Below are 26,538 nucleotides of genomic sequence, written 5' to 3' on the forward strand. Positions count from 1 at the left end.
AATAGACCATAGAAATTCACCCCTCTGCTAGGGGAAATAGGTCCTTCCTATCCACTCTATCTAGGCCCCTCATAATTTTATACACCTCAATTATGTCTCCCCTCAGCCTCCTCTGTTCCAAAGAAAACAACCCCAGCCGATCCAATCTTTCCTCAAAGCTAAAATTCTCCAGTCCAGGCAACATCCTGGTAAATCTCCTCTGTACCCTCTCCAGTGCAATCACATCTTTCCTGTATGTGGTGAGCATTATTCTAGCTGTGGCCTAACTAGTGTTTTATACAGTTCAAGCAGAACCTCCCTGCTCTCTTGTATTCTATGCCTCGGCTAATAAAGGCAAATATTCCGTATGCCTTCTGAACCACCTTATCTACCTGTCCTGCTACCTTCAGGGATCTGTGGACCTGCACTCCAAGGTCCCTTTGTTCCTCTACACTTCTCAGTGTCCTACCATTTAATGTGTGTTCCCTTGCCTGGTCAGCCCTTCCCAAATGCGTTGCCTCACACTTCTCCAGATTTTTATATATATAATATATATATTATATATATATATAAGACATGATTTTTTGATTTTACAAACTTATATTGTAAGTTTTAAAAGTTAACCTTTTCCTTTATGTATTGTCCTCATTCCAATTGCATATGTGTTTGTGGAGGAAGTAATCATACGTCAAATAGAACACAGGTTTTCAAAAGATATAATACTACTGTCCAATTATTGCCACTATTTTAACCCTGAATTTAGCACCATTTTAACACTTCAAAAACAACTTCATTGGGAGTGAAGAGCTTTGCGATGTCCTGTGATCACGAAAGGCGCTATATAATTGCAATATTTTCTTACCTACCAAAATAACCCGTGCGATTGGGTGAAAATTATTTCTAAGCATTTTGTTTTTATAATGTCTTCCTCTCCCCCAATCTGTCACCATGAAGTCAAGGTAGCATCCAAACCTGAAAATAAAACCTCCTCATTTTAGTTTCCTTTATTTCCAGTTTTAAGGATTTCTATGAACTTGAGCCAGACAAGTTCCAGAATAAGACAAATGGAATCACTCCAAGACGTTGGCTGTTGCTGTGTAACCCGGGCCTTGCAGATGCCATAGCTGAGGTGAGAGTGTTCTAGTTGACTGGCAGCGATTGAGATAGAAACTCAAATCAACGGCAAATTGATCTGAAAGAACCTTCAGTGACTGCACAGTGTCTGATCCAAAGGTTGCAGTGGATTGGAGGGGGAGAGAGATATTCTAGGAGCATACAAATATTAACAGGAAATGGTCATTGAACCCCTTGGGCCTACTCCACCATTCAATTGGATCATGACTGATTTGTACATCAATCCCATTTTACGTGCATTTGCAGAATAAGGGGCCGCCCATTTAAAACAGATGAGGAGGAATTTCTTCTCTCTGAGGGTTGTAAATCTATGGGATTCTCTGCCCTGGAGAGATATGGAGGCCGGGTCATTGAATATATTTAAGACAGAGGTAGACAGATTTTTGAGTGATTAGGGGGTTGTGGGGAGCGGGCAGGGAGGTGGGGTCCATGATCAGATCGGCCATGATCTTGTTGGATGACGGAGCAGGCCCAAGGGGCCAGGTGGCCTACTCCTGCTCTTATTTCTTATGCTCCGTGTTCCTTAAAATCCTTACCTAACAACAATCTATTGATCTCAGTCTTGAAAGCTCCAGTTGTCCACCAGCATCCATAGCCTTTTGGGGAAGTGAGTTCCAGATTTCTAATACCCTTTATTTGCAAAAGTACTTCCTTATTTTGCTGCTCAATGGCCGAGCTCTAAATTTAAGACTGACCCATTCCCCTTGTTCTAGATTACCCCACCAGTGGAAACCAGTTTATCATTATAAACACCTTGATTAGATTCCCCTCAATCTTCTATACTGAAGGGAATATGAGCCTAGTTTATGTAACTTGTCCTCATAATTTAACCCTCTAAGTTATTCTACCAACTTAATTTTCTGTACAGGATATGTTTCCTGTTCTGTCTTGAATAAAGAGTCTAACTAGATACTGCAAGCTCAAAGTAAGGTGTGACCATAGTCCTTTATTGCAGATCTCAGAGTGTCTCTCCAGCCTGTGAGGCCTCCTTATATACAGGTGCTCCCAAGGGATTGTGGGATCCCTTGGGAGTCCAAGGGATGAGCCCTCTGGTGGTTAAACATGGTATTTACAGGTTTACATATATAACATTTCCAATTAAAGCTTAGATTTTGTTTCTGAAATTGGGAGCAATGGCAGTTCTCCACTCTCTTGCTTTCATTTATTGCACAGATCCTGTTACAACTATAGCTTAGCGATGCCGGAGCCATTTTGCAAAGACCCATTAATTGTTTGACTTGGCCTTGTGATTTTAGGCAGCCCTTCAGCCATTTGGACCCTAAGCTCTGGAATTCCTCTCCTTTAGGACACTCTTTGAACCCTACCTCTTTGACCAAATGTTTAGTGGCCTGTCCTAATATCGCCATCGGTGTCAAATTTTGTTTGATAACGCTCCTGTGAAGCGCCTTGGGACATTTTACTATGTTAAAGGTGCTATATAAATACAAGTTGTTGATGTTGAATCCTGCAAATGTTCCCTTTTCAAGTATATATCCAACTCCCTGAACATTACTATTGAATCTACTTCCATCTCCTTTAAGAACATCAGAAATAGGAGCCGGAATCGGCCATTTAGCCCCTCTGGTCTGCTCCGCCATTCAATAAGATTCAATGAGAGCGGCCAATTCTCCTCCTCTCTCCTTTGGTTCTTTTGCCAATTATCTTAAATTATTTCTCTACCAAGGATTTGAAGTCACATGCTATGACATTGAAAGATCCATTAATAATAATAGTAGTGAGATGTTAGCTTTCCTACTTTAAACTCTAAAGGTTAAATTTTAAATAATTAAAAAAAAAAGAAATCCTATGTTGCTTCCTCTTTTCCTGTCTACTTTCTGTCTCTCAGATGCTTCATTACCTTTGAGTTTAGCTTTTGTCCTAGATGGCGGCCTTGGCTTCGTCGTAGCAATCTCTCACGAGCCAGAAGGTTGTGGGTTCAAGTTGCACTCCAGCGACTTGAGCACTAGGCTGACACTTCACTGCAGTACTGAGGGAATACTGCACTGTCGGAGGTGCCGTCTTTCAGATGAGACATTAAATCGAGGCCCCATCTGCCCTCAAGTGGATGTAAAAGATCCCACAACAGTATTTACTGGAGCGCCGTGGACATTTTCCTACATTAAAGGTGCTATATAAATGCAAGTTGTTATAAAGTGAGAAGGTGTGCCCTTCACAAAGGGTGCCCCCTGCATTAGCTCAACCCATTTCATACTAAGCCAATGAGAATGCTTTCATTTATTCCCCGTAGAGGATTGGAGATGGTTTCATCACAGACCTGTACCAGCTGAAGAAACTCATGGGCTATGTCGACAATGAAGCTTTCATTAGAGACGTGGCCAATGTTAAACAGGTACAATAAACAATTCAGATAACCGCTGTTTCTGTAGCCTATATTTTGCGAAACTAAAAACCGTACATGTTCTAAGATAACATCAACGCAGCCTTGGGTGCCTTGGTTCGGTGGGTAGCACACGCTCATCTGAGTCAGAAGGTTGTGGTTGAAGCCCTACGCCAGAGACCTGAGCCCCATAATCCAGTGCCGTACCAAGGGAGTGCTGCACTGTCGGAGGTGCTGTCTTTCGGAAGAGACGTTAAACCGAGGCCCCATCTGCCCCCTCAGGTCGACGTAAAAGATCCCACTGCACTATTTTGAAGAAGAGCGAGGAAGTCCTGGCCAATAATTCTCATTGGACCAACATCACTAAAACAAATTATCTGGTCATCATCACATTGCTGCTTGTGGAACCTTGCCGTGTGCAAATTGGCTGCTATGTTTCCTACAGTGTAACAGTGACTACACTTCCAAAGTGCTTGCTTTTGTAACATTAAGCATGTAATGAATGTAAAATTCAATGGAAGCCTAATGAATCCTCTCAGCAGTCTGTGCAGGGTTAATTTTGGAATGACACTCGGCAGTCTGCGCGGGGTTAATTTTGGAATGACACTCGGCAGTCTGCGCGGGGTTAATTTTGGAATGACACTCGGCAGTCTGCGCGGGGTTAATTTTGGAATGACACTCGGCAGTCTGTGCAGGGTTAATTTTGGAATGACACTCGGCAGTCTGTGCAGGGTTAATTTTGGAATGACACTCGGCAGTCTGTGCAGGGTTAATTTTGGAATGACACGGCAGTCTGTGCAGGGTTAATTTTGGAATGACACTCGGCAGCTCGGCAGTCTGCGCGGGGTTAATTTTGGACACTTTTGTTGCAGGAAAACAAACTGAAATTTGCTGCTTATTTGGAAAATGAGTACAAGATCAAAATAAACTCTTCCTCCATCTTCGATGTCCATGTAAAGCGGATCCATGAGTACAAGAGGCAGCTATTGAACTGTTTACATATTATCACACTCTATAACCGTAAGTCACAATCAGCAAATGGTTCATGTATGTCACATCTGTCATACATTCTTCGTCAGTGACTGGCTGTTCATTGGATTGTTAAGAACAGACTAAAGGCTTCACATTCAAATCTGCCCCTTACCTGCACAACTACTGCTGGTTATCTACTTTTTGCACATAAGCAGGTGGCATGGGGAGAACAGAGTCGAACAGCAAGTGCATATACACTCCTTTTACACCTGGGAGGCGGGTTTGAACTCTGTCTAGCTGTAAGGGTCTTGAGTTTGGTCTTTCTCAATGTAGTGGGGATGGACCGAGAGTGTACTTAACCATTTTGCATTTCCTGCACCTGCTAGTCCCGTGGCCAGAGTGAGATTGCCAGCTTGGGACCAGTTTTGCTGTTTAGCCGATTCCCACTCTGTTAAATACACTCTAGTAGACTGTGGTGTTTTGCGGTTGGGAGCTGAGGCACATTGTTGAGGCAGAGGAATGGGCTCTTCCCTCTGCAGCAGTCTGTGCTGTACCTGACCTTGGGAGTGTCGGATGCTGGCATAGAAACATAGAAAATAGGTGCAGGAGTAGGCCATTCGGCCCTTCGAGCCTGCACTGTCATTCAATGAGTTCATGGCTGTGTGGCAACTAAACTAGAGTTCCATTTTCCACAACGAGCATGTCCGCACGAACGCCAATTTGCCAAAGGAAGCAAGAAAGATAACTGCAGCTGCATGCTTTTTATAAAGATAAGAGAGGAGGGTAGCAGATACCACAGTGCATTGTAGATCCAACTTCTACACTGGCCCAAGTCTTATTTCTGAATTTTAACCCGGCACCACACGCAATATTTATATTTGTATCTCGAAAGTGGGCTGGCAATATGTTCTCAGACCTCCTGCGCTATAAACAGCCAGAATTCATGTGCAGAGTTACGCATTGAGCTGGATAATTTAACAGCGCCTTTGGTAATGTTAAGCATGCGTCATTTCTAAAGGGGCTGGAGAAGAAACTTCACGGTTTATTTTCCACCCTAATTAGATTGAAGACTTTTAAAATCTGTTTTATTGCTTCTCCCAGGAGGTTGCATGGTTTGAGTGGGTTTGGGAATGTCTGTATCATGATACACAAGGCACCATAACTGTGTGGGACAGGCTGGATGGACCAGTAGATCTTTTCCTGTCTCATTGTTCGTATGTTTCATCTCATTGTAAAGGTCAACATAGAAACACAGAAATTTACAGCGCAGAAGGAGGCCATTTCGGTCCATCGTGTCCGCGCCGGCCGACAAAGAGCCACACGGCCTTTGGTCACCTAAAGGTTACATATAAACCCATGAACAATGACAGACAGGCAAAGAGCACCCAGCCCAACCAATCCGAGACAACTGCGACACCCCTTACACTAAAACAGTCGACACTCCACCCCAACCGGAGCCATGTGATCTCCTGGGAGAGGCAAAAATCAGATAAAAACCCCAGGCCAATTTAGGGAGAAAAAAATCTGGGAAAATTCCCCTCCGACCCATTCAGGTGATCAGAGCTAGTCCAGGAGATCACCCTGGCCATATTCTATTCCCTTCAGTACTTACCATTATATCTGCTCCATCCAACAAAAGGTCATCCAGTCTAATCCCAATTACCAGCTCTAGGTCTGTAACCCTGCAGGTTACTGCGCTTTAAGTGCCCATCCAACCATCTCTCAAAAGTGGTGAGGGTTTCTGCATCCACCACTCTTCCAGGCAACGAGTTCCAGATCCCCACAACCCTCTGCGTAAAGACGCCCTCCCCTTAAATCCCCTCTAAACCTTCCACCAGCCCCCTTAAAACTATACCACCTCGTAATAGACCCCTCCACCAATGGAAATAAACCCTTGCTATCCACTATGTCCAGGCCCCTCAATATTTTGTACACCTCAATGAGGTCTCCTCTCCATCTCCTCTGTTCCAATGAGAACAAACTAATCTGTCCTTATAACTAAGATTCTCCATTCCAGGCAGCATCCTAGTAAATCTCCTCTGCGCCCTCTCTAGTGCAATCATGTCCTTCCTTTAATACAGCGACCAGAACTGCACACAATACTCCAGCTGTGACCTAACCAAAATATTATACAATTTAAGCATAACCTCCCTGCTCTTGTATTCTATGCCTCAGCCAACAAAGGCAAGCATTCCATATGCCTTCTTAACCACCTTATCCACCTGGCCTGCTACTTTCAGGGATCTGTGGACAAGCACTCCAAGGTCCCTTTGTTCATCTACACTATTAAGTGGCCTACCGCTTAATGTGTATACCCTTTCCTTATTTTCCTTTCCAAAGTGCATCACCTCACATTTCTCAATTAAATTCAATTTGCCACTGCTCTGCCCACCTAACCGGTAGATTGATATCCTCCTGCAGCCCATGACTTTCCTCTTCATTATCAACCACACAGCCAATTTTAGTGTCGCCTAAAATTTTCTTAATCATACTCCCTATATTCAAATCTAAATCGTTGATGTATACCACTGAGCCCTGCAGAACCCCACTGGAAACATTTTTCCAGTCACAAAAACATCCATCAATCATTACCCTTTGCTTCCTACCTCCAAGCCAATTTTGGATCCAACTTGACACTTTGCTCTGTATCACATGGGCTTTAACCTTCATGACCAGTCTACCATGCGTGACCTTATCAAAAGTCCATATATACTACATCGTACGCACTACCCTCATCGACCTTCTTGGTTACCTCCTCAAAAAATTCTATCAGGTTAGTCAGACACAATCTTCCCTTAACAAATCCATGCTGACTGTCCCTAATTAATCTTTGCCTTTCCAAATGCAGATTTATCCTGTCTTTCAGGATTTTTTCAAATAATTTTCCCACCACTGAGGTTAGGCTGATAGACCTGTAATTACTTGGCGTGTCCCTTTCTCCCTTAAACAAGGGTGCCACCACATTAGCAGTCCTCCAATCCTCCGGCACCATGCCCAGATCCAAAGAGGACTGGAAAATGATGGTCAAGGCCTCTGCTATTTGCTTTTTTATTTTGCTCAACAGCCTGGGATGCATTTCCATCCGGGCCTGGGGACTTATCTACTTTCAAAGCTGCTAAACCCCTCAATACTTCCCCCCCCTCATGATATTTATTTCATCCAGAAGATCACACTCCTCCTCGAGAGCAGTATCTGCATTGCCCCTTTCCTTTGTGAAAACAGATGCAAACTATTCGTTAAGAACCCTCCCAACATCTTCTGCCTCCATACAAAGATTACCCTCATGGTCTCTAATAGGCCCTACCTTTTCCTTAGTTACCCTCTTACTCTTAATATATTTATAGAACATCTTAGGGTTTTCCTTAATTTTACTGGCCAAGAATTTCTCGTGCTCTCTCTTAGCATTCCTAATATCCTTTTTAATTTTGCCTCTTAACTTTCTATATTCCTCAAGATTCTATAGTATTTAGCCGTTGATTTCTGACATAAGCGTCCCTTTTTTTCTTAATGCTCCCCTGTAAGTCCCTAGACATCCAGGGACTCGAATTATTTTTCACAACCTTTTTCTTTAAGGGCACATGTTTGGCCTGAGCCTTCAGGATCTCTTCCTTAAATGCCTCCTACTGTTCCGACACTGATTTACCCACAAGTAGCTGTTTCCAGTCCACTATGGCCAAATCACTCCTTAACTTAGCAAAATTAGCTTTTCCCAAAAAATTCAAATCTTTTATTCCAGGCCTATTCTTGTCCTTAGCCATAACCAACTTGAATCTGACTGAATTATGGTCACTGGCACCCAAGTGCTCCCCCACTAATGCCCCTTCAATCTGCCCTGCTTCATTCCCCAAAACTAAATCCAAGACCGCCCCCTCTCGTGTTGGGCTTGCTACATATTGACTAAAAAAGTTCTCCTGAATGCATTTCAAGAATTCCACACCTTCTATACCCTTCACATTAAATTTGTCCCAATCAATATTTGGATAGTTAAAATCCCCTACTATTACTACCCATGATTTTTGGACTTCACAGCAATTTGGCTACATATTTGCTCCTCTATGTCCCTCTCAGTGTTTGGGAGTCTATAATACATGCCCAGCAGTGTGATCGCCCCTTTTTTATTTTTCAATTCGACCTCTATGGCCTCATTTGATGATCCCTCTAACATATCATCCCTCCTTACCGCTGTTTCTTTAATCAGTACCACAACTGCCCCCCTCCCCTTTTTTATCCCCCTCTCTATCTTGTCTCAAAATCCTGTAGCCAGGAATATTGATCTGCCAAACCTGCCCCTGTTTTTGTAATGGCTATAATGTCATACTCCCAAGTATCTACCTGTGCTCTTAGCTCATCCGCCTTATTCGCAATACTCCTTGCATTAAAGTATATACCATTCAGCACAGGAAGACCTCTTTGCTTACTACATACTAACCCTGTTTCCTCTGTCTTACAGATTCACTTTCTAGATTCTTGCTATCCAATTTCAGCTTTACTTCCTTCCCTTTTGAATTCATTCTCGGGTTCCCATCCTCCTGCCAAGCTAGTTTAAACTCTCCCCAACAGCACTGGCAAAACTCCCCGCAAGGATATGGGTCCCGACGCTGTTGAGGTGAAACCCGTCTGGTTTGTACAGGTCCCACCTCCCCCAGAAGCGGTCCCAATGCCTCAAGAATTTAAAGCCCTCCCTCGTACACCAACTTTCCAGCCGCGTGTTCATCCTCTCTATCCTTCTATTCTTATACTCATTAGCACGTGGCACCGGTAGCAACCCGGAGATTACTATCTTTGAGGTCCTACCCTTTAATTTTCTTCCTAGCTCCCTAAATTCTTCCTGTAGGACCTCATCCCTCATTTTACCTATGTCGTTGGTCCCGATATGGACCACGACCTCGAGCTGTTTACCACCCCCACCCCCCCCCCCCCCCCCCCCCCCCCCCCAGGATGCCCTGCGTTCGCTCTGTGACATCCTTGACCCTGGCACCAGGGAGGCACAAAACCATTCGGGAGTCACGTCTACAGCCACAGAAACCCCTGTCTGTTCCCCTAACTATAGAATCCCCGATCACTAGGGCTTTTGTGTTCTTCGTCCCTTCCCCCTGTGCAGCTGAGCCACGCGTGGTGCCTTGGAATTGGCTCTGGCTGCACTCCCCAGAGGCACCTTCGCCCTTACTGATACTGAGAAGTGAATATTGGTTTGAAAGCGAGATGGACTCACGGGGGGACTCCTGCACTACCTGCCTAGCACACTTACTACGTCTGGTGGTCACCTACTTCCCCTCTACCTGCACGCCTTTAAGCTGCGGGGTGACCACCTCCTGAAACGTGCTATCCACGTAGTTCTCAGCCTCGCAGATGCACCTTATTGACTCCACCCGCTGCTCCAGCTCCGAAATGCGGAGCTCGGCGAGTCGGTAAGGCCCTCAGGTCGGCGAGTCGGGAGGGCTAATTAAGCCTTTCAGGGGGGGAATAGGATTGAAATTTGTGGCAACGTCCAATGGACCTAAAGGGATACTGCAGGATAATGCCCTAGAGAGACTATATAGAAACATAGAAAGTAGGTGCAGAAGTAGGCCATTTGGCCCTTCGAGCCTGCACCACCATTCAATAAGATCATGGCTGACCATTCCCTCAGTATCCCTTTCCTTCTTTCTCTCCATACCCCTTGATCCCTTTAGCCGTAAGGGCCACATTTAACTCCCTCTTGAATATATCCAACGAACTGGCATCAACAACTCTCTGTGGTAGGGAATTCCACAGGTTAACAACTCTGAGTGAAGAAGTTTCTCCTCATCTCAGTCCTAAATGGCTTACCCCTTATCCTTAGACTATGTCCCCTGGTTCTGGACTTCCCCAACATCGGGAACATTCTTCCTGCATCTAACCTGTCCAGTCCCGTCAGAATTTTATATGTTTCTATGAGATCCCCTCTCATCCTTCTAAACTCCAGTGAATAAAGGCCCAGTCGATCCAGTCTCTCCTCATATGTCAGTCCAGCCTGAGAATCAGCCTGGAACCTTGGCTGCACTCCCTCAATAGCAAATTTAAGACAATCGATCTTAAAATAAACAGGCCTGTGATTAGTTCAATAAACTGTATCATGGGGTGGCTGTCCTCCTGAGCGGGAGTGATATATTTATGGTGTTTTCATTGTATGCCAATAGGTGATAGGAGGATTGAGAAATTGGTGTGGGGTGGAGAAGGGGTGCTGGATCTGGAGGCCAAGTGACAGAATGCCTGGTTTCATGTTCTATTTGAGGTTCTCTGTAAACTGTTCTCTTCCTTCCACGATGACCGTTGTGGAGCTCAAGATGAACCAAAGAACAAAGTGAATGTGTTAGTGAATTCAGTACAGGCCCCATTTGCTCGACTTTATCTCTACTTGGACTTGGCTCACAGTGAGGCCTCCGGTACAAAACTAAAATGAATCCGTTCAGTCAGTAACAGGATATTTTTGGAGCACAAAAGGTTTTCATTAACCGGAGTCATTTTAGTAAGATTCAGTTGGGGATAAGAGCTAATTGCAAATGATTCTTCACTACCATTCTGAGTCATTCAACAGCCCTGAACCCTCACGCAAGTTTCAATTGGCCGTTTAAAAATTTGTTTTAAAGAAAAGCTGAAGTATGTGCAGGACCGAGGCAAATTGCTACAGATGTTGGAAATCTGAATTAAAAACCGAAAATGCTGGAAATACTCAGCAGGTCAGCAGCATCTGTAGCGAGAGAAACAGTTGGTTGAACAACCTGAAACGTTAACTCTGTTTCTCTCTCTCCACCGAAGATACGGCCTGACCTGAGTATTTCTAGCATTTCCTGTTATTTTAAATGTGTGCAGGGTTCATTCTGCGATGCTGCTTTGGGGACAGTTGCTTAAGTGGTTCATTTCTTTTACATCTTGTATTGCACAAGCTTTAATAGAGCATTGTGATAGCATCAGTGTTTGCTCTCCTGACTTACCTCCCATCTTCCACCCTTCGCAAACTTGAGCTCATCCAAAACTCTGCTCTCCGTATCCTGGCCGCAAAATTCGGCTCCGTATCACCTGTTGTTTAGGCACTACGGATGCGAATTCGGGTACAAAATGGCACCCACTCACGCGCACTTTTGGTGCGGGACGCATTGGACACCATCTTGGGCAGGACGTTGGTGTGGGCACAAAGAGCACGCGCCGGGAGTAGACAGATCGTGGCCTCCATCAGCGTGCAACACTGCTTTGACGCCAGAGTTGCCATTTTGGACCGCGAATGAATTTTTAAAAATTAATTGCGCCCCATTGTCGATGGTGATTAGTAATAGTAGATGTTTACGCAGCAATTGTAAACACTAAGATCAAAGGTATCGGCGACAAGCAGTGTTTCATTTTGAAAAGATCTCGCGTCTCTTTCAGGTATCAAAAAGGAACCAAACAAAGCCTTTGTGCCAAGGACAATCCTGATTGGAGGGAAGGTAAGGAACAGCGATGAACTGTGAAGGGATCTCATTTCAGCAGCGGGACACGTTCCGTTAGAGAAACAAATGTTTCTGGTCCTGGAAGACTGTGTTTGTAGCTGCCTGAACAATGCGCTTTGTCTGAGCTTTCAGAAACAGGGTAACACGGAGGAGATGCCTTGATTTTTAAAATTCTCATCCTCGTGTTCAAAACCTTCCATGTCCTCACCCCTCCCCATCTCTGCAACCTTCGACAGCCCCTCACTCCTCAGATCTTTGCACTCCCCAGTTCTGGCCTCTTGTGTATCCCTCGCTCCCTGCCCCCCCACCATTGGTGGCCGTGCCTTCAGCTTCATTGGCCCTAATCTCTGTAATTCACTCCCTAATCTTCTCCACCTCTACCTCTACCTCACCTTTTTGAGAGCCTCCTTAAAACCCATCTCTTTGACCAAGTTTTTGGTCAACTCTCCTAATATTGCCTTGTGTAACTCTGTGTCAAATCTGGTTTCATTGCGCTCCTGTGAAGCACCTTGGGGCATTTTACCATGTTAAAAGCGCTATATAAATGTGTGTTATTGTTGCTTCCAAGTAATTAAACCGCAAGAGTTCAAGTGAGCACTTGCGGAGATTGACTCCTTCCCCCCCCCCCCTCCCAAGACGGAATGAATTCCCTGAGATATCTAGTTGTCAAGATGGAAAATACAATTGAATTAACTAGTGATCGCTGAGACCACACAGTCCATTTTGTTATATCAGACGCCATGTTTAAGATGAAAGTGCCATGTGATATAGGACAAAAAAAAGACAGACTGAGGATCTCTGCCACCCTATAGCTGGCTGGCTAGAGCAAAATGTAGCATGTGGTCAGTTGCCCCATTTGATTTGTTTCCTCTGTCTATGTTCCTGTGTGGAAGTGTTTGACTTGCCACTCGGGTTCGCCTTGACTCAAAGTTGACGGATTACAGCTAGGCTGCATATGCCGACTCAACCGAGACCAGACCAGACTCCCAGTCATCGCCATGTAGGGAGATGTTTGGTACAAGCCCACTCGTTGCCAGCTCTGTGCCGTATACTGGAGCTATGTTCCACAGTTCTCTCCTCTAACTTTGGTATTTATTTAACATTTACTTCAGAAATGATGTTGCAATGGCTCAGTACTGCGAGAGACACGGTAACACGCAGGTTCATGTCCATTTAGTTCCCAATCTCATCCTGACTCCAAGTGGAAACCGTCCCAAGGAGACGGGGATATTTGGCTGGATACAGAAGACATGGACAGTGGCTGGGAAGCTCACCGCCTCTATTGAGGCCAGCAGAGCAGGGCAGATAAATGGGGGAATTGTTGTTCAAAATGCACCCATTTAAAAATCATCATCATCATCATCATCATCATCATCATCATGGGCAGTCCCTCGGAATCGAGGAAGACTTGCTTCCGCTGCTGAAGTGAGTTATTTGGTGGCTGAACAGTCAAATACGAGAGTCACAGATTCTGTCACAGGTGGGACAGATAGTCGTTGAGGGAAGGGGTGGGCGGGGCTGGTTTGCCGCACGCTCTTTCCGCTGTCTGCGCTTGATTTCTGCATGCTCTCGGCGTTGAGACTCTAGGTGCTCAGCGCCCTCCCGGATGCACTTCCTCCACTTAGAGCGGTCTTGGGCCAGGGACTCCCAGGTGTCAGTGAGGATGTTGCACTTTATCAGGGAGGCTTTGAGGGTGTCCTTGTAGCGTTTCCGCTGCCCACCTTTGGCTTGTTTGCCATGAAGGAGTTCCGAGTAGAGCACTTGCTTTGTGAGTCTTGTGTCTGGCATGTGGACTATGTGGCCTGCCCAGTGGAGCTGCTCGAGTGTGGTCAGTGCTTCAATGCTGGGGATATTAGCCTGAGTGAGGACGCTGATGTTGGTGCACCTGTCCTCCCAGGGGATTTGTGGGATCTTGCGGAGACATCGTTGGTGATATTTCTCCAGCAGCTTGAGGTGTCTACTGTACATGGTCCATGTCTCTCAGCCATACAGGAGGGCGGGTATTACTACAGCCCTGTAGACCATGAGCTTGGTGGCAGCTTTGAGGGCCTGGTCTTCAAACACTCTTTTCCTCAGACGGCCAAAGGCTACACTGGCGCACTGGAGGCGATGTTGGATTTCGCCATCGATGCCTGCTCTTGTTGATAGGAGGCTCCCGAGATATGGGAAGCGGTCCACGTTGTCCAGGGCCTTGACGTGGATCTTGAGCGGGGGATGGGGCAGGGCAATGCTGTGCAGTGAGGACAGGCTGGTTAAGGACCTTTGTCTTACGGATGTTTAATGTAAGACCCATGCTTTCGTATGCCTCAGTAATAGCATTTTATTAAAAAGCTGGAAAATCTGACTTGAGAAATGTTAAATTTTGTTATGTTCATACTTACAATTGTGATACCTGTACTTGTAACAAGTTCAAAATACCTTGTTAGCCGTTACCTCAAGGGGGCTGGAATACAAAAGAATGGAAGTTGTGTTACGGTTGTATAAGGCTCTGGTTAGACCACACCCAGAATACTGCATTCAATTCTGGGCACCACATGTCGGGAATGATGTATTGGCCTAGGAGGGGGCAACGCAGATTTGCCAGAATTATACCAGAGCTAAAAGGGTTAAATTATGAGGACAGTTTGTATAGACTAGGCTTGTATTCCCTTGTGGAGAGAAGACTGTGGGGTGATCTAATTGAGGTTTCAAGATGATTAAAAGAGTTGATATGGTTTTTATCTTTTTTTGCCTCTCCCAGGAGATCACATGGCTCCGGTTGGGGTGGAGTGTAGAATGTTGCGGTGTAAGGGGTGTCGCAGTTGTGTGGGGCGGACTGGTTGGGCTGGGTGCTCTTTACCTTTCCGCCATTGTTCATTGTTCATGGGTTTATATGTAACCTTCAGGGCTGCTGACCAAGGGCCGTGTGGCTCTTTGTTGGCCGGTGCGGACACGATGGGCCAAAATGGCGGCCTCCTGTGCTGTAAGTTTCTCTTCATTTGGAAACATAGAAATTATTTCCTCTGGTGGGGGGTGGAACACGGGGGAATAACTTTAAAATTAGAGCAGGACCCTTCAAGATGATATCAGGAAGGGGTAGTGGAACTCAAAGTCTCTCCACCCAAAAGCTGTTGGTTCTCGGTCAATTGTAAATTTCAAAACTGAAATTTTGGGTTATGGAGCCAAGGCAGGTAAATGGAGTTAAGATGCAGATTAGCCATTGAATGGCGAACAGACACGAGGGGCTGAATGGCCAACTCCAGTACCTATGTTCCGACCTTGGCACAGGAAATAGGCAGTGGTGTGGCATGAAACATATTGCTTTATAATTTCATTATGTCTTGACAATTTATCAACTGACCCATTTATTTTCATGTATCCAAGTTGAGAGTGAAACTGCAGGATGTCTCTTGTACAATTGGACCATGCTACCTATTCATTGTGTTTTCCCATGTCCTTTACAGGCAGCTCCGGGCTACCACATGGCCAAGATGATCATCAAACTCATCACTTCTGTTGGAAATGTCCTCAACAATGATCCCATTGTGGGTGACAGACTAAAGGTCATCTTCCTGGTGAACTATCGGGTGTCTCTGGCTGAGAAAGGTACCACAGACAAGAGTCACAGGAATCTAATCCTCCCAAGTGTTTGTTTAAACTTGTTGGCTAGTGTCCGAGAGAAATCGAAAACTGAGTAGTGGTTGTAATCAGTCAGATTTTCAGAGACTAAATATCTATAACAAAGTCGTTCAATAGCAGCATAGGAACAGGAGGAGCCCATTCAGCCCCTCGAGCTTTTGATTACATAGGATTACACAGGATATACAGCACAGAAACAGGCCATTTGGCCCAACCAGTCCATGCCAGTGTTTATGCTCCACTCGAGCCTCGTTCCACCTTTCCTCATCTGACTCTTATCAACATAACCCTCTATTCCCTTCCCCCTCATATGCTTGTCTTGCCTCCCCTATACTCTTCGCTTCAACCACTCCCTGTGGTAGCGAGTTCCACATTCTCACCACTCTTTGGATAAAAAGGTTTCTTCTGAATTCCATATTTGATTTCTTGGTGACTATCTTGTAGTGATGGCCTCTAGTTTTGCTCTTCCCCACAAGTGGAAACATTCTCTGTATCCACTCTATCAAAACCTTTCATCATTTTAAAGACCTCCATTAGTTTACACCTCAGCCTTCTCTTTTCAAGGTAAAAGAGATCCAGCCTCTTCATCCTTTCCTGATAGGTATACCCTCGCATTTCTGGTATCACCTTTGTAAATCTTCTCTGCACTGTCTCCAGTGCCTTTATATCTTTTTTATAATATGGCGACCAGAACCGTACGCAGTACTCTGTGTGGTCTAACCAAGGTTCGACACAGGTTTAGCATAACTTCTCTACTTTTCAATTCACTCTCCCTAGAAATAAATCCTAGTGCTTGGTTTGCTTTTATTATGGCCTTGTTAACCTGTGTCACTACTTTCAATGATTTGTCCTTCCTCGTCTACGCTACTTAGTATTTTCCAAGTAATACGTGACCTCTCTCATTATCTTACCAAAATGTAATACAGGTTCGACCTCTCGAATCTGGCAACCCTCGGGACCGAGGCCGAGCCGGTTTTCCTGTTTTTCTGGACTTCGGAACGCCTTTCTGACGTCACAAATCCGGAAACACCAGAGCCCAGGTTTGGGTATTTCCGGATTTCAGAAATGGGGGGGTGGGGGTGCTCGCTGAGGAGCTGTTTGGGTCGCCGGTCCCGTCGGTGAGGTCGTCGGGCGGGGCCAAGCCACCGTGAAGGAGTTCCTTGTCTGGCCTGAGGTAGGTGCAGTCGGGCAGCTGAGGTAAAGGGGAGGGAGGGAGGGGGGGGCCGGGGCGAGATCAGGCCGTGCGAAGTCGGTTCGCCAAAGCGGGGGGAGTCCGGATATCGGAACATTTTCTGGTTTCTGGACGATCCCGCCACGGATCGGCCTGGTGTCCAGATTCTGGAACATTCTGGATCCCGGAACTTCGGATTTTGGAGGTCAAATCTGGACCTCACATTTATCTGTGTTGAATTTCATTTGCTATTTATATGGCCATTCTGCAAATTCATTAATGTCCTCTTGGAATTTGTTGCAGGCCTCCTCAGTATTGACCATCAACCCCTCCCCTGCCCCAAATTTGGTGTCATCTGCAAATTTAGAAATTGTTTTTGATTCCAAAGTCTAAATCATTAATATAAATTGTGAACAACAACTGGTCCCAGCCCTGATCCTTGTGGAACACCACTGCTCACCTGCCACTGTGAATGGCTACCCTTTACCCCTACTCTCTGCTTTCTGTCTTGAAGCCAGCGAGCTATCCATTCTGCATCTTGTCCCGAATCCACATGCTCTGACCTTATTTATTAGTCTATTATGTGGTACCTTAATGAAGGCCTTTTTTAAAAAAAAATCTAGATAAATTACATCTACCCTTGTCAACTCTCTCTGTTACCTCTTCAAAGAATCCAGTGAGGTTGGTCAAGCAAGACTTTCCCTTTTGAAATCCATGCAGACTATTTATTATAGTTTTGGTTTCTAGATGTTCTTCTATTTTCTCCTTTAGTAAGGATTCCATTATTTTTCCTACCACCGATGTTAAGCTGAGTGGTCGATAATTCCCTGGACATGTTCTATCTCCCTTCTCAAATACAGATGATATGTTTACTATCCACCAGTTCTCTGGCACTACACCTTTTTCTAACAAATTATTAAATATGTGTAGTAATGCCTCTGCTATCTCGTTCCTAGAGTCTTTTAAAATGCGCGGATGTAATATGTCTGGACTGGGTTTTTTTTTTATTAGTTTATTTACTATTTCTCTTTTATTTTAAATGCAGTTATCTCATTTCTAATCTCATCCTCCAATGTCATGTCCACCTGTTCTGTCTCCCTGATAAGTACTGAAGCAAAGTCATTATTTACTATTTCTGCCATCTCTCTGTCGCTGCCTGTGGTATTATCCTGTCCATCCCTTAGTGCACATTTTCCCATCCTAACTTTTTTTAAATTTATGTGCCTGTAAAATATTTTACTACTTTGTTTCATGTTCCTTGATAATTTAATTTCATAGTTTATTTTTGCCTTTCTAATTGTTTTTTTGACTTCTCTCCTAATCTCTCCGTATTCTGTGTTGTCATGTTTTCCCCTGCTGTCCATGTACTTAATGTATGCCTCTTTCCTTACCCTCAATTGTTCCCTTATGTCTTTATTCATCCATGGAGTCTCATTAGTGTTTAGCTTCTTCTTGTTTTTTAGCGGAGTATATTTTTCCCAGACTTTGTTGAACACCATTTTAAATATTTCCTACTGCTGTCCTATATCATTGTTTGCCAATATTGTTGTCCATTTTATTTTCTCAAGTTCTGTTCTCGGCTCCACATAACTGGCTTTTGTCATACTTATGTCCTTCTCAATTATTATCTTAAAGTGTATTATATGATGGTCACTATTGCCTAGATATTCCCCTACCTTTACTTCTCCTATCTGCTCTGGTTCATTCCCCACTACAATATCCAATAGCGGACCCTACCTTGTTGGGTTTCTTGCATTTTGGGTTAGAAAGGAGTCCTTTACACATTGTAGGAACTCCCTTCCCTTATCCCCTTTACCTACCTCTTTTGTCCAATTAATATCAGAGTAATTGAAATCCTCCGTGATGATTATTCTATGTTTTTTACTCATTTCCCTCATTTGTTCGAGTATTTCTTCCACCACCTCCCTTCCACTACTAGGTGGTCAGTAGACTACCCCCGTTAGTGTGTTATCCCTAACAAGTACAGTTACTCCACCTCCCCTTTTCCCCCCCTCTATCTTTTCTAAATATGTTATACCCTGCAATGTTTAATTCCCACTCCTGATTTTTCTATAGCCATGTCTCAGTAAGCCCTACTGTTGTGTATGGAGAAAGAGTCAGACTGAACACTGAGCTCAAAGTAAAGTGTAACCTTAGTCTTTTATTGCAGGTCTCCAGAGTGCCTCTCCAAGCTGTGAAGCCTTCTTAAATACTTGTGCTCCCAAGGGATTATGGGATCCTTGGGATTCCGGGTAATGAACCCTCTGGTGGCTATATAGAGTAAATACAAGTCCACATATATAACAACATCCCCCCCCCCCCCCCCGCCAAAGTCAATAGTGTAATTATTTGCAATGTGAGTCAATCTGCGGCCCTTCTTGCCCTGGTTGATCGTCTCGGTGTGAAAGCTGGTGGTGTTGAATCATTTGTTGGGCCCTGCTGGGCTGCTGTGGATGATGGGTTCTGCTTCGTGGTCAACCGTGGTGTCGGTTGCCACTGGTGTGTGTGTTGGGGGATCAAAAAAGGTAGGGTCCAAGATGGGTTGTTCAAGATAGTCCATGAATCTGAGTTTGATTTGATCCAAGTGTTTCCGGTGAATGAGTCCATTTGAAAGTTTGACCCAAAACATCTTGCTCTCCTCTTTGGCCACTTGGGACCTTGTCCATAATTTAATACAAATACAGGATCATTGACTTCAATCTCGTGTGACACATTTACGCTATTATGGTATGCACTTTGTTGAAGCCGCCTGCTGTCTACCTGTTCATGTAGATCAGGGTGAACTAACGAGAGCCTTGTCTTAAGTGCTCTTTTCATGAGCAGTTCAGCAGGTGGTTCCCAGTGAGTGAGTGGGGTCTTGTGCAGTAGCTAAGCAGGAGTTGGGATAGGCGAGTCTGCAGTGAGCCTTCAGTTACCCTCTTCAAGCCTTGCTTGATAGTTTGCACTGCTCTCTCTCCCTGACCATTGGACACTGGTTTAAACGGGGCAGATGTGACATGTTTGATCCCGTTACGGGTCATGAATTATTTGAACTCAGCACTAGTAAAACGTGGCCCATTGTCACTCACCAGGACATCGGGTAAGCCGTGTGTGGCAAACATGGCCCGCAGGCTTTCAGTAGTGGCAGCGGACGTGTTAGCCAACATTATCTCACATTCAATCCACTTGGAGTACACGTCTACAACCACAAGGAACATTTTACCCAAGAACGGACCTGCATAGTCGACGTGTACCCTAGACCACGTTTGGAGGGCTAAGACCATAAACTTAGCAGCGCCTCCCTGGGTACATTGCTTAACTGCGAGCATGTATTACATTTGTGATCGCAGGACTCTTAAGTCCGCATCGATACCGGGCCACCACACGTGGGATCTGGCTATCGTTTTCATCATTACGATGACTGGGTAGGTACTGTGGAGGTCATTGATGAAGGTGTCGTTGCCCTTCTTGGGGACCACTACTCAATTACCCCACAGAAGGCAGTCTGCCTGTATAGACATTTCATCTTTGCGCCGCTGGAACGGCTTTATCTCTTCCTGCATTTCCACTGGGACACTGGACCAGCTCCCCTAAAGCACACAGCTTTTGACTAGAGATAATAAGGGGTCCTGGTTTGTCCAGGTTTTGATCTGCCTGGCAGTGACGGGTGATTGCTCACTCTCAAATGCTTCCATAACCATGGCAAGATCTGCGGGCTCCGCCATTTCCACCCCCGTGATGGGCAATGGCAGCCCACTGAGAACATCGGCGCAGTTTTCTGTGCCTGACCTGTGGCAGATGGCGTAGTTGTGTGTGGACAACGTGAGCGCCCATCTCTGGATGCGGGCCGATGCGTTGGTATTTATCCCTTTACTCTCAGAAAACAGGGATATAAGTGGCTTCTGGTCAGTTTCCAGTTCGAATTTTAGATCAAACAGGTATTGATGCATTTTCTTTACCCCATAGACACACGCTAACGCTTCTTTTTCAATCATGCTGTAGGCTCTCTCAGCCTTAGACAGACTCCTGGATGCATAAGCAACCAGTTGCAGTTTCCCGAAACCATTAGCTTGTTGCAAGACACACCCGACGCCATATGACGACGCATCACATCTAATACCAAACGCTTACATGGATCATACAACACAGCAATTTTTCTCGCTTTTACAAAGGCATTTTCTTGACTTTTGCCCCAAACCCATTCGCCCCCTTTTCGTAGTAAGACATGAAGTGGTTCTAGCAGTGTGCTGAGACCCGGTAAGAAGTTACTAAAGTGGTTCAAGAGTCCCAGAAATGACCGCAGCTCTGTCACGTTCTGTGGCCTCAGTGCGTTCTCAATTGCCTCCATCTTCACGTTGGTGGGCTTGATGCCGTCCGCCGCAATCCTCCTTCCCAGGAACTCCATTTCAGGCACCAGGAAAACGCACTTCGAGTGTTTTAATCTGAGCCCCACGATGTTGAGTCGACTAAGAACCTCCTCCAGGTTCTGCAGGTGCTCGACTGTATTCCGACCCGTGACCAAGATGTAGTCCTGGAAGACCACGGTGTGCGGGACCGACTTCAATGAACTTTCCATGTTTCTCTGGAATATCGCCGCCGATGATCGGATTCCAAATGGGCATCTGTTATAAACAAAAAGACCTTTGTGCATGTTACATAAGAACATAAGAATTAGGAACAGGAGTAGGCCATCTAGCCCCTCGAGCCTGCTCCGCCATTCAAAAAGATCATGGCTGATCTGGCCGTGGACTCAGCTCCACTTACCCGCCTGCTCCCCATAACCCTTAATTCCCTTATTGACTAAAAATTTATCTATCTGTGATTTGAATACATTCAATGAGCCAGCCTCAACTGCTTCCCTGGGCAGAGAATTCCACAGATTCACAACCCTCTGGGAGAAGAAATTCCTTCTCAACTCGGTTTTAAATTGGCTGCCCCGTATTTTGAGGCTGTGCCCCCTAGTTCTAGTCTCCCCGACTAGTGGAAACAACCTCTCTGCCTCTATCTTGTCTATCCCTTTCATTATTTTAAATGTTTCTATAAGATCACCCCTCATCCTTCTGAACTCCAACGAGTAAAGACCCAGTCTACTCAATCTATCATCATAAGGTAACCCCCTCATCTCCGGAATCAGCCTAGTGAATCGTCTCTGTACCCCCTCCAAGGCTAGTATATCCTTCCTTAAGTAAGGTGACCAAAACTGCACGCAGTACTCCAGGTGCGGCCTCACCAATACCCTGTACAGTTGCAGCAGGACCTCCCTGCTTTTGTACTCCATCCCTCTCGCAATGAAGGCCAACATTCCATTCGCCTTCCTGATTACCTGCTGCACCTGCAAACTAACTTTATGGGATTGATGCACAAGGGCCCCCAGGTCCCTCTGCACCACAGCATGTTGTAATTTCTCCCCATTCAAATAATATTCCCTTTTACTGTTTTTTTTTTTCCCCAAGGTGGATGACCTCACATTTTCCGACATTGTATTCCATCTGCCAAACCTTAGCCCATTCGCTTAACCTATCTAAATCTCTTTGCAGCCTCTCTGTGTCCTCTACACAACCCGCTTTCCCACTAATCTTTGTGTCATCTGCAAATTTTGTTACACTACACTCTGTCCCCTCTTCCAGGTCATCTATGTATATTGTAAACAGTTGTGGTCCCAGCACCGATCCCTGTGGCACACCACTAACCACCGATTTCTAACCTGAAAAAGGACCGATTTATCCCAACTCTCTGCTTTCTGTTAGCCAGCAAATTCTCTATCCATGCTAATACATTTCCGCCGACCCCGCGTACCTTTATCTTCTGCAGTAACCTTTTGTGTGGCACCTTATCGAATGCCTTTTGGAAATCTAAATACACCACATCCATCGTACACCTCTATCCACCATGCTTGTTATATCCTCAAAGAATTCCAGTAAATTAGTTAAACATGATTTCCCCTTCATGAATCCATGTTGCGTCTGCTTGATTGCACTATTCCTATCTAGATGTCCCGCTATTTCTTCCTTAATGATAGCTTCAAGCATTTTCCTCACTACAGATGTTAAACTAACCGGCCTATAGTTACCTGCCTTTTGTCTGCCCCCTTTTTTTAAACAGAGGCGTTACATTAGCTGCTTTCCAATCCACTGGTATCTCCCCAGAGTCCAGAAAATGTTGGTAAATTATAACCAATGCATCTGCTATAACTTCTGCCATCTCTTTTAATACCCTGGGATGCATTTCATCAGGGCCAGGGGACTTGTCTACCTTGAGTCCCATTAGCCTGTCCAGCACTACCTTCCCAGTGATAGTGATTGTCTCAAGGTCCTCCCTTCCTACATTCCCGTGACAAGCAATTTTTGGCATGGTTTTTGTGTCTTCCACTGTGAAGACCGAAGCAAAATAATTGTTTAAGGTCTCAGCCATTTCCACATTTCCCATTACTAAATTCCCCTTCTCATCTTCTAAAGGACCAACATTTACTTTAGTCACTCTTTTCCTTTTTATATATCGGTAAAAGCTTTTACTATCTGCTTTTATGTTTTGCGCAAGTTTACTTTCGTAATCTATCTTTCCTTTCTTTATTGCTTTCTTAGTCATACTTTGCTGTCGTTTAAAAATTTTCCCAATCTTCTAGTTTCCCACTAGCCTTGGCCACCTTATACGCATTGGTTTTTAATTTGATACTCTCCTTTATTTCCTTGGTTATCCACGGCTGGTTATCCCTTCTCTTACCACCCTTCTTTTTCACTGGAATATATTTTTGTTGCGCACTATGAAAGAGCTCCTTAAAAGTCCTCCACTGTTCCTCAGTTGTGCCACCGTTTAGTCTGTGTTCCCAGTCTACTTTAGCCAACTCTGCCCTCATCCTACTGTGGTCCCCTTTGTTTAAGCATAGTATGCTCGTTTGAGACACTACTTCCTCACCCTCAATCTGTATTACAATTTCAACCATACTGTGATTACTCATTCCGAGAGGATCTTTTACTAGGAAATCGTTTATTATTCCTGTCTCATTACACAGGACCAGATCTAAGATAGCTTGCTCCCTTGTAGGTTCTGTAACATACTGTTCTAAGAAACAATCCTGTACGCATTCTATGAATTCCTCCTCCAGGCTACCCCGTGTGATTTGATTTGACCAATCGATATGTAGGTTAAAATCCCCCATGATTACTGCCATTCCTTTTTCACATGCTTCTATTATTCCCTTGATTATTGTCCGCCCCACCGTGAAGTTATTATTTGGGGGCCTATAAACTACGCCCACCAGTGACGTTTTTCCCCTTACTATCTCTAATCCACAATGATTCAACATTTTGTTCATTAGAGCCAATATCATCTCACAACTGCCCTGATATCATCCTTTATTAACAGAGCTACCCCACCTCCTTTCCCTTCTTGTCTATCCTTCCGAATTGTCAGATACCCCTGTATGTTTTATTCCTCGTCTTGGCCACCCTGCAACCATGTTTCTGTAATGGCCACCAAATCATACCCATTTGTAATGATTTGTGCCGTCAACTCATTTACTTTATTTCGAATGCTGCGTGCGTTTAGGTAAAGTGTTTTAATACTAGTTTTTAAACCATGATTTTTAGTTTTGACCCCTCCTGCAGCCCCTTTATCTTCATACATATTGTTCCTTCCTATCACCTTGTGGTTTACACTTACCCTCGTGCTACTCTGCTCTGTTGCCTCCTGCCTTTTGCATTCTTTCTTGGGATCCTGTTCATCTGAGCTCTCACCCACCCTAACTAGCTCAGAGCCCTCTCCTGGGTTCCGAATACTCCTCGCATTGAGGCACCGAGCTTTCAGGCTTGCCTTTTTATTACACTTTGACCCTTTAGAATTTTGCTGTACATTGGCCCTTTGTTTTTTGCCATGGGTTTCTCTGCCCTCCACTTTTACTCATCTCCTTTCTGTCCTTTCCTTCTGTCTCCATTTTGTTTCCTTCTGTCTCCATTTTGTTTCCTTCTGTCTCCATTTTGTTTCCTTCTGTCTCCATTTTGTTTCCTTCTGTCTCCATTTTGTTTCCCTCTGTCTCCATTTTGTTTCCCTCTGTCTCCCTGCATTGGTTCTCATCCCCCTGCCATATTTAACTCCTCCCCAACAGCACTAGCAAACACTCCCCCTAGGACATTGGTTCCAGTCCTGCCCAGGTGCAGACCGTCCGGTTTGTACTGGTCCCACCTCCCCCAGAACCGGTTCTAATGCCCTAGGAATTTGAATCCCTCCCTGCTGCACCACTGCTCAAGCCACGTATTCATCTGCGCTATCCTGCGATTCCTACTCTGACTAGCACGTGGCACTGGTAGCAATCCCGAGATTACTACTTTTGAGCTCCTACTTTTTAATTTAGCTCCTAGCTCCTTAAATTCATCGTAGGACCTCATCCCTTTTTTTACCTATGTCGTTGTGCACCACGACAACTGGCTGTTTTCCCTCCCTTTTTAGAATGTCCTGCACCCGCTCCGAGACATCCTTGACCCTTGCACCAGGGAGGCAACAAACCATCCTGGAGTCTCGGTTGCGGCCGCAGAAATGCCTATCTATTCCCCTTACAATTGAATCCCCTATCACTATCGCTCTCCCACTCTTTTTCCTGCCCTCCTGAGCAACAGAGCCAGCCATGGTGCCATGAACTTGGCTGCTGCTGCCCTCCCCTGATGAGTCATCCCCCTCAACAGTACTCAAAGCAGTGTATCTGTTTTGCAGGGGGATGACCGCAGGGGACCCCTCACTACCTTCCTTGCACTGCTCTTCCTGCTGGTCTTCCATTCCCTAGCTGGCTGTGGACCCCTCTCCTGCGGTAAGACCAACTCGCTACACGTGCTACTCATGTCATTCTCTGCATCGTGGATGCTCCAGAGTGAATCCACCCTCGGCTCCAATTCTGCAATACGGTCCGTCAGGAGCTGGAGGCGGATACACTTCCCGCACACGTAGTCGTCAGGGACACCGGAAGTGTCCCTGAGTTCCCACATGGTACAGGAGGAGCATATCACATGACTGAGCTCTCCTGCCATGACTTAACCCTTAGATACACTTAATTTGGTGACAACACTGTTAACAGGTTACTTACTGATATAAAAAAGAAAAACTACTTGCCAATCACTTACCCCTTTGGCTGTGATGTCACCTTTTGATTCCTTTCTACTTCTTTTCTGCTTTTTCTCCCGGCTGGAGCTGCACAAGCTGGGCCTTTATAGGCCTCACCTCGCTGCTCCCGCCTCTCGCCGACTGCCGTTAACTGTGGAACACCCGCTGGGCCTTTATAGGCCTCACCACGCTGCTCCCGCCTCGCCAACTGCTGCTGCCTGTGGAACACCCACTGGGCCTTTTATAGGTTCACCACGCTGCTCCCGCCTCGCCAACTGCTGCTGCCTGTGGAACACCCACTGGGCCTTTTATAGGTTCACCACGCTGCTCCCGCCTCTCGCCGACTGCCGCTCTTTGTGCAGGTGAGGGCCTTCGATGATTCCTCCAGTTTCTGCGTCATGTAGGCTGACGTCAGATCCAGCTTCGTGAACGTCTTTCCTCCCGCCAGCGTTGCAAAGAGGTTGTCGGCCTTTGGTAGTGGGTATTGGTTTTGCAGGGAGAAACGATTGATAGTTACTTTGTAATCGCCACAGATTCTGACAGTGCCATCTCCCTTGAAGACTGGGACAATAGGACTGGCCCACTCGTTGAACTCGATTGGTGAGATGATGTCCTCTCTTTGCAGCCGGTCTAGCGCGATCTCTACCCTTTCTCTCATCATATACGGTACTGCTCTTGCCTTGTGATGGATGGGTCGCGCCCCTGGAATTAGGTGGATCTGCACTTTTGCTCCTTGGAATTTCCCGATGCCTGGTTCGAACAGCGAAGGAAATTTGTTTAGGACCTGGGCACACGAAGTGTCGTAAGCGGGCGAT

The 26,538-nt window shown here is 45.4% G+C and overlaps 1 protein-coding gene across 1 annotated transcript in view; it reads left to right on the plus strand.

Annotated features, from left to right (window-relative positions):
• LOC139273962 (glycogen phosphorylase, brain form-like) overlaps positions 1 to 26,538 on the plus strand; it is a 118,648-nt gene that overhangs the window by 75,751 nt on the left and 16,359 nt on the right. The window contains exons 11-15 of the mRNA XM_070891035.1: positions 994 to 1,108; positions 3,362 to 3,463; positions 4,324 to 4,471; positions 11,807 to 11,865; positions 15,312 to 15,453. Of these exons, the coding sequence (XP_070747136.1) occupies positions 994 to 1,108; positions 3,362 to 3,463; positions 4,324 to 4,471; positions 11,807 to 11,865; positions 15,312 to 15,453 (566 nt within the window). The remainder of the gene's footprint in view (positions 1 to 993; positions 1,109 to 3,361; positions 3,464 to 4,323; positions 4,472 to 11,806; positions 11,866 to 15,311; positions 15,454 to 26,538) is intronic.

The sequence above is a fragment of the Pristiophorus japonicus genome, chromosome 9 (assembly GCF_044704955.1).
Source record: "Pristiophorus japonicus isolate sPriJap1 chromosome 9, sPriJap1.hap1, whole genome shotgun sequence".
Lineage (NCBI taxonomy): Eukaryota > Metazoa > Chordata > Chondrichthyes > Pristiophoridae > Pristiophorus > Pristiophorus japonicus.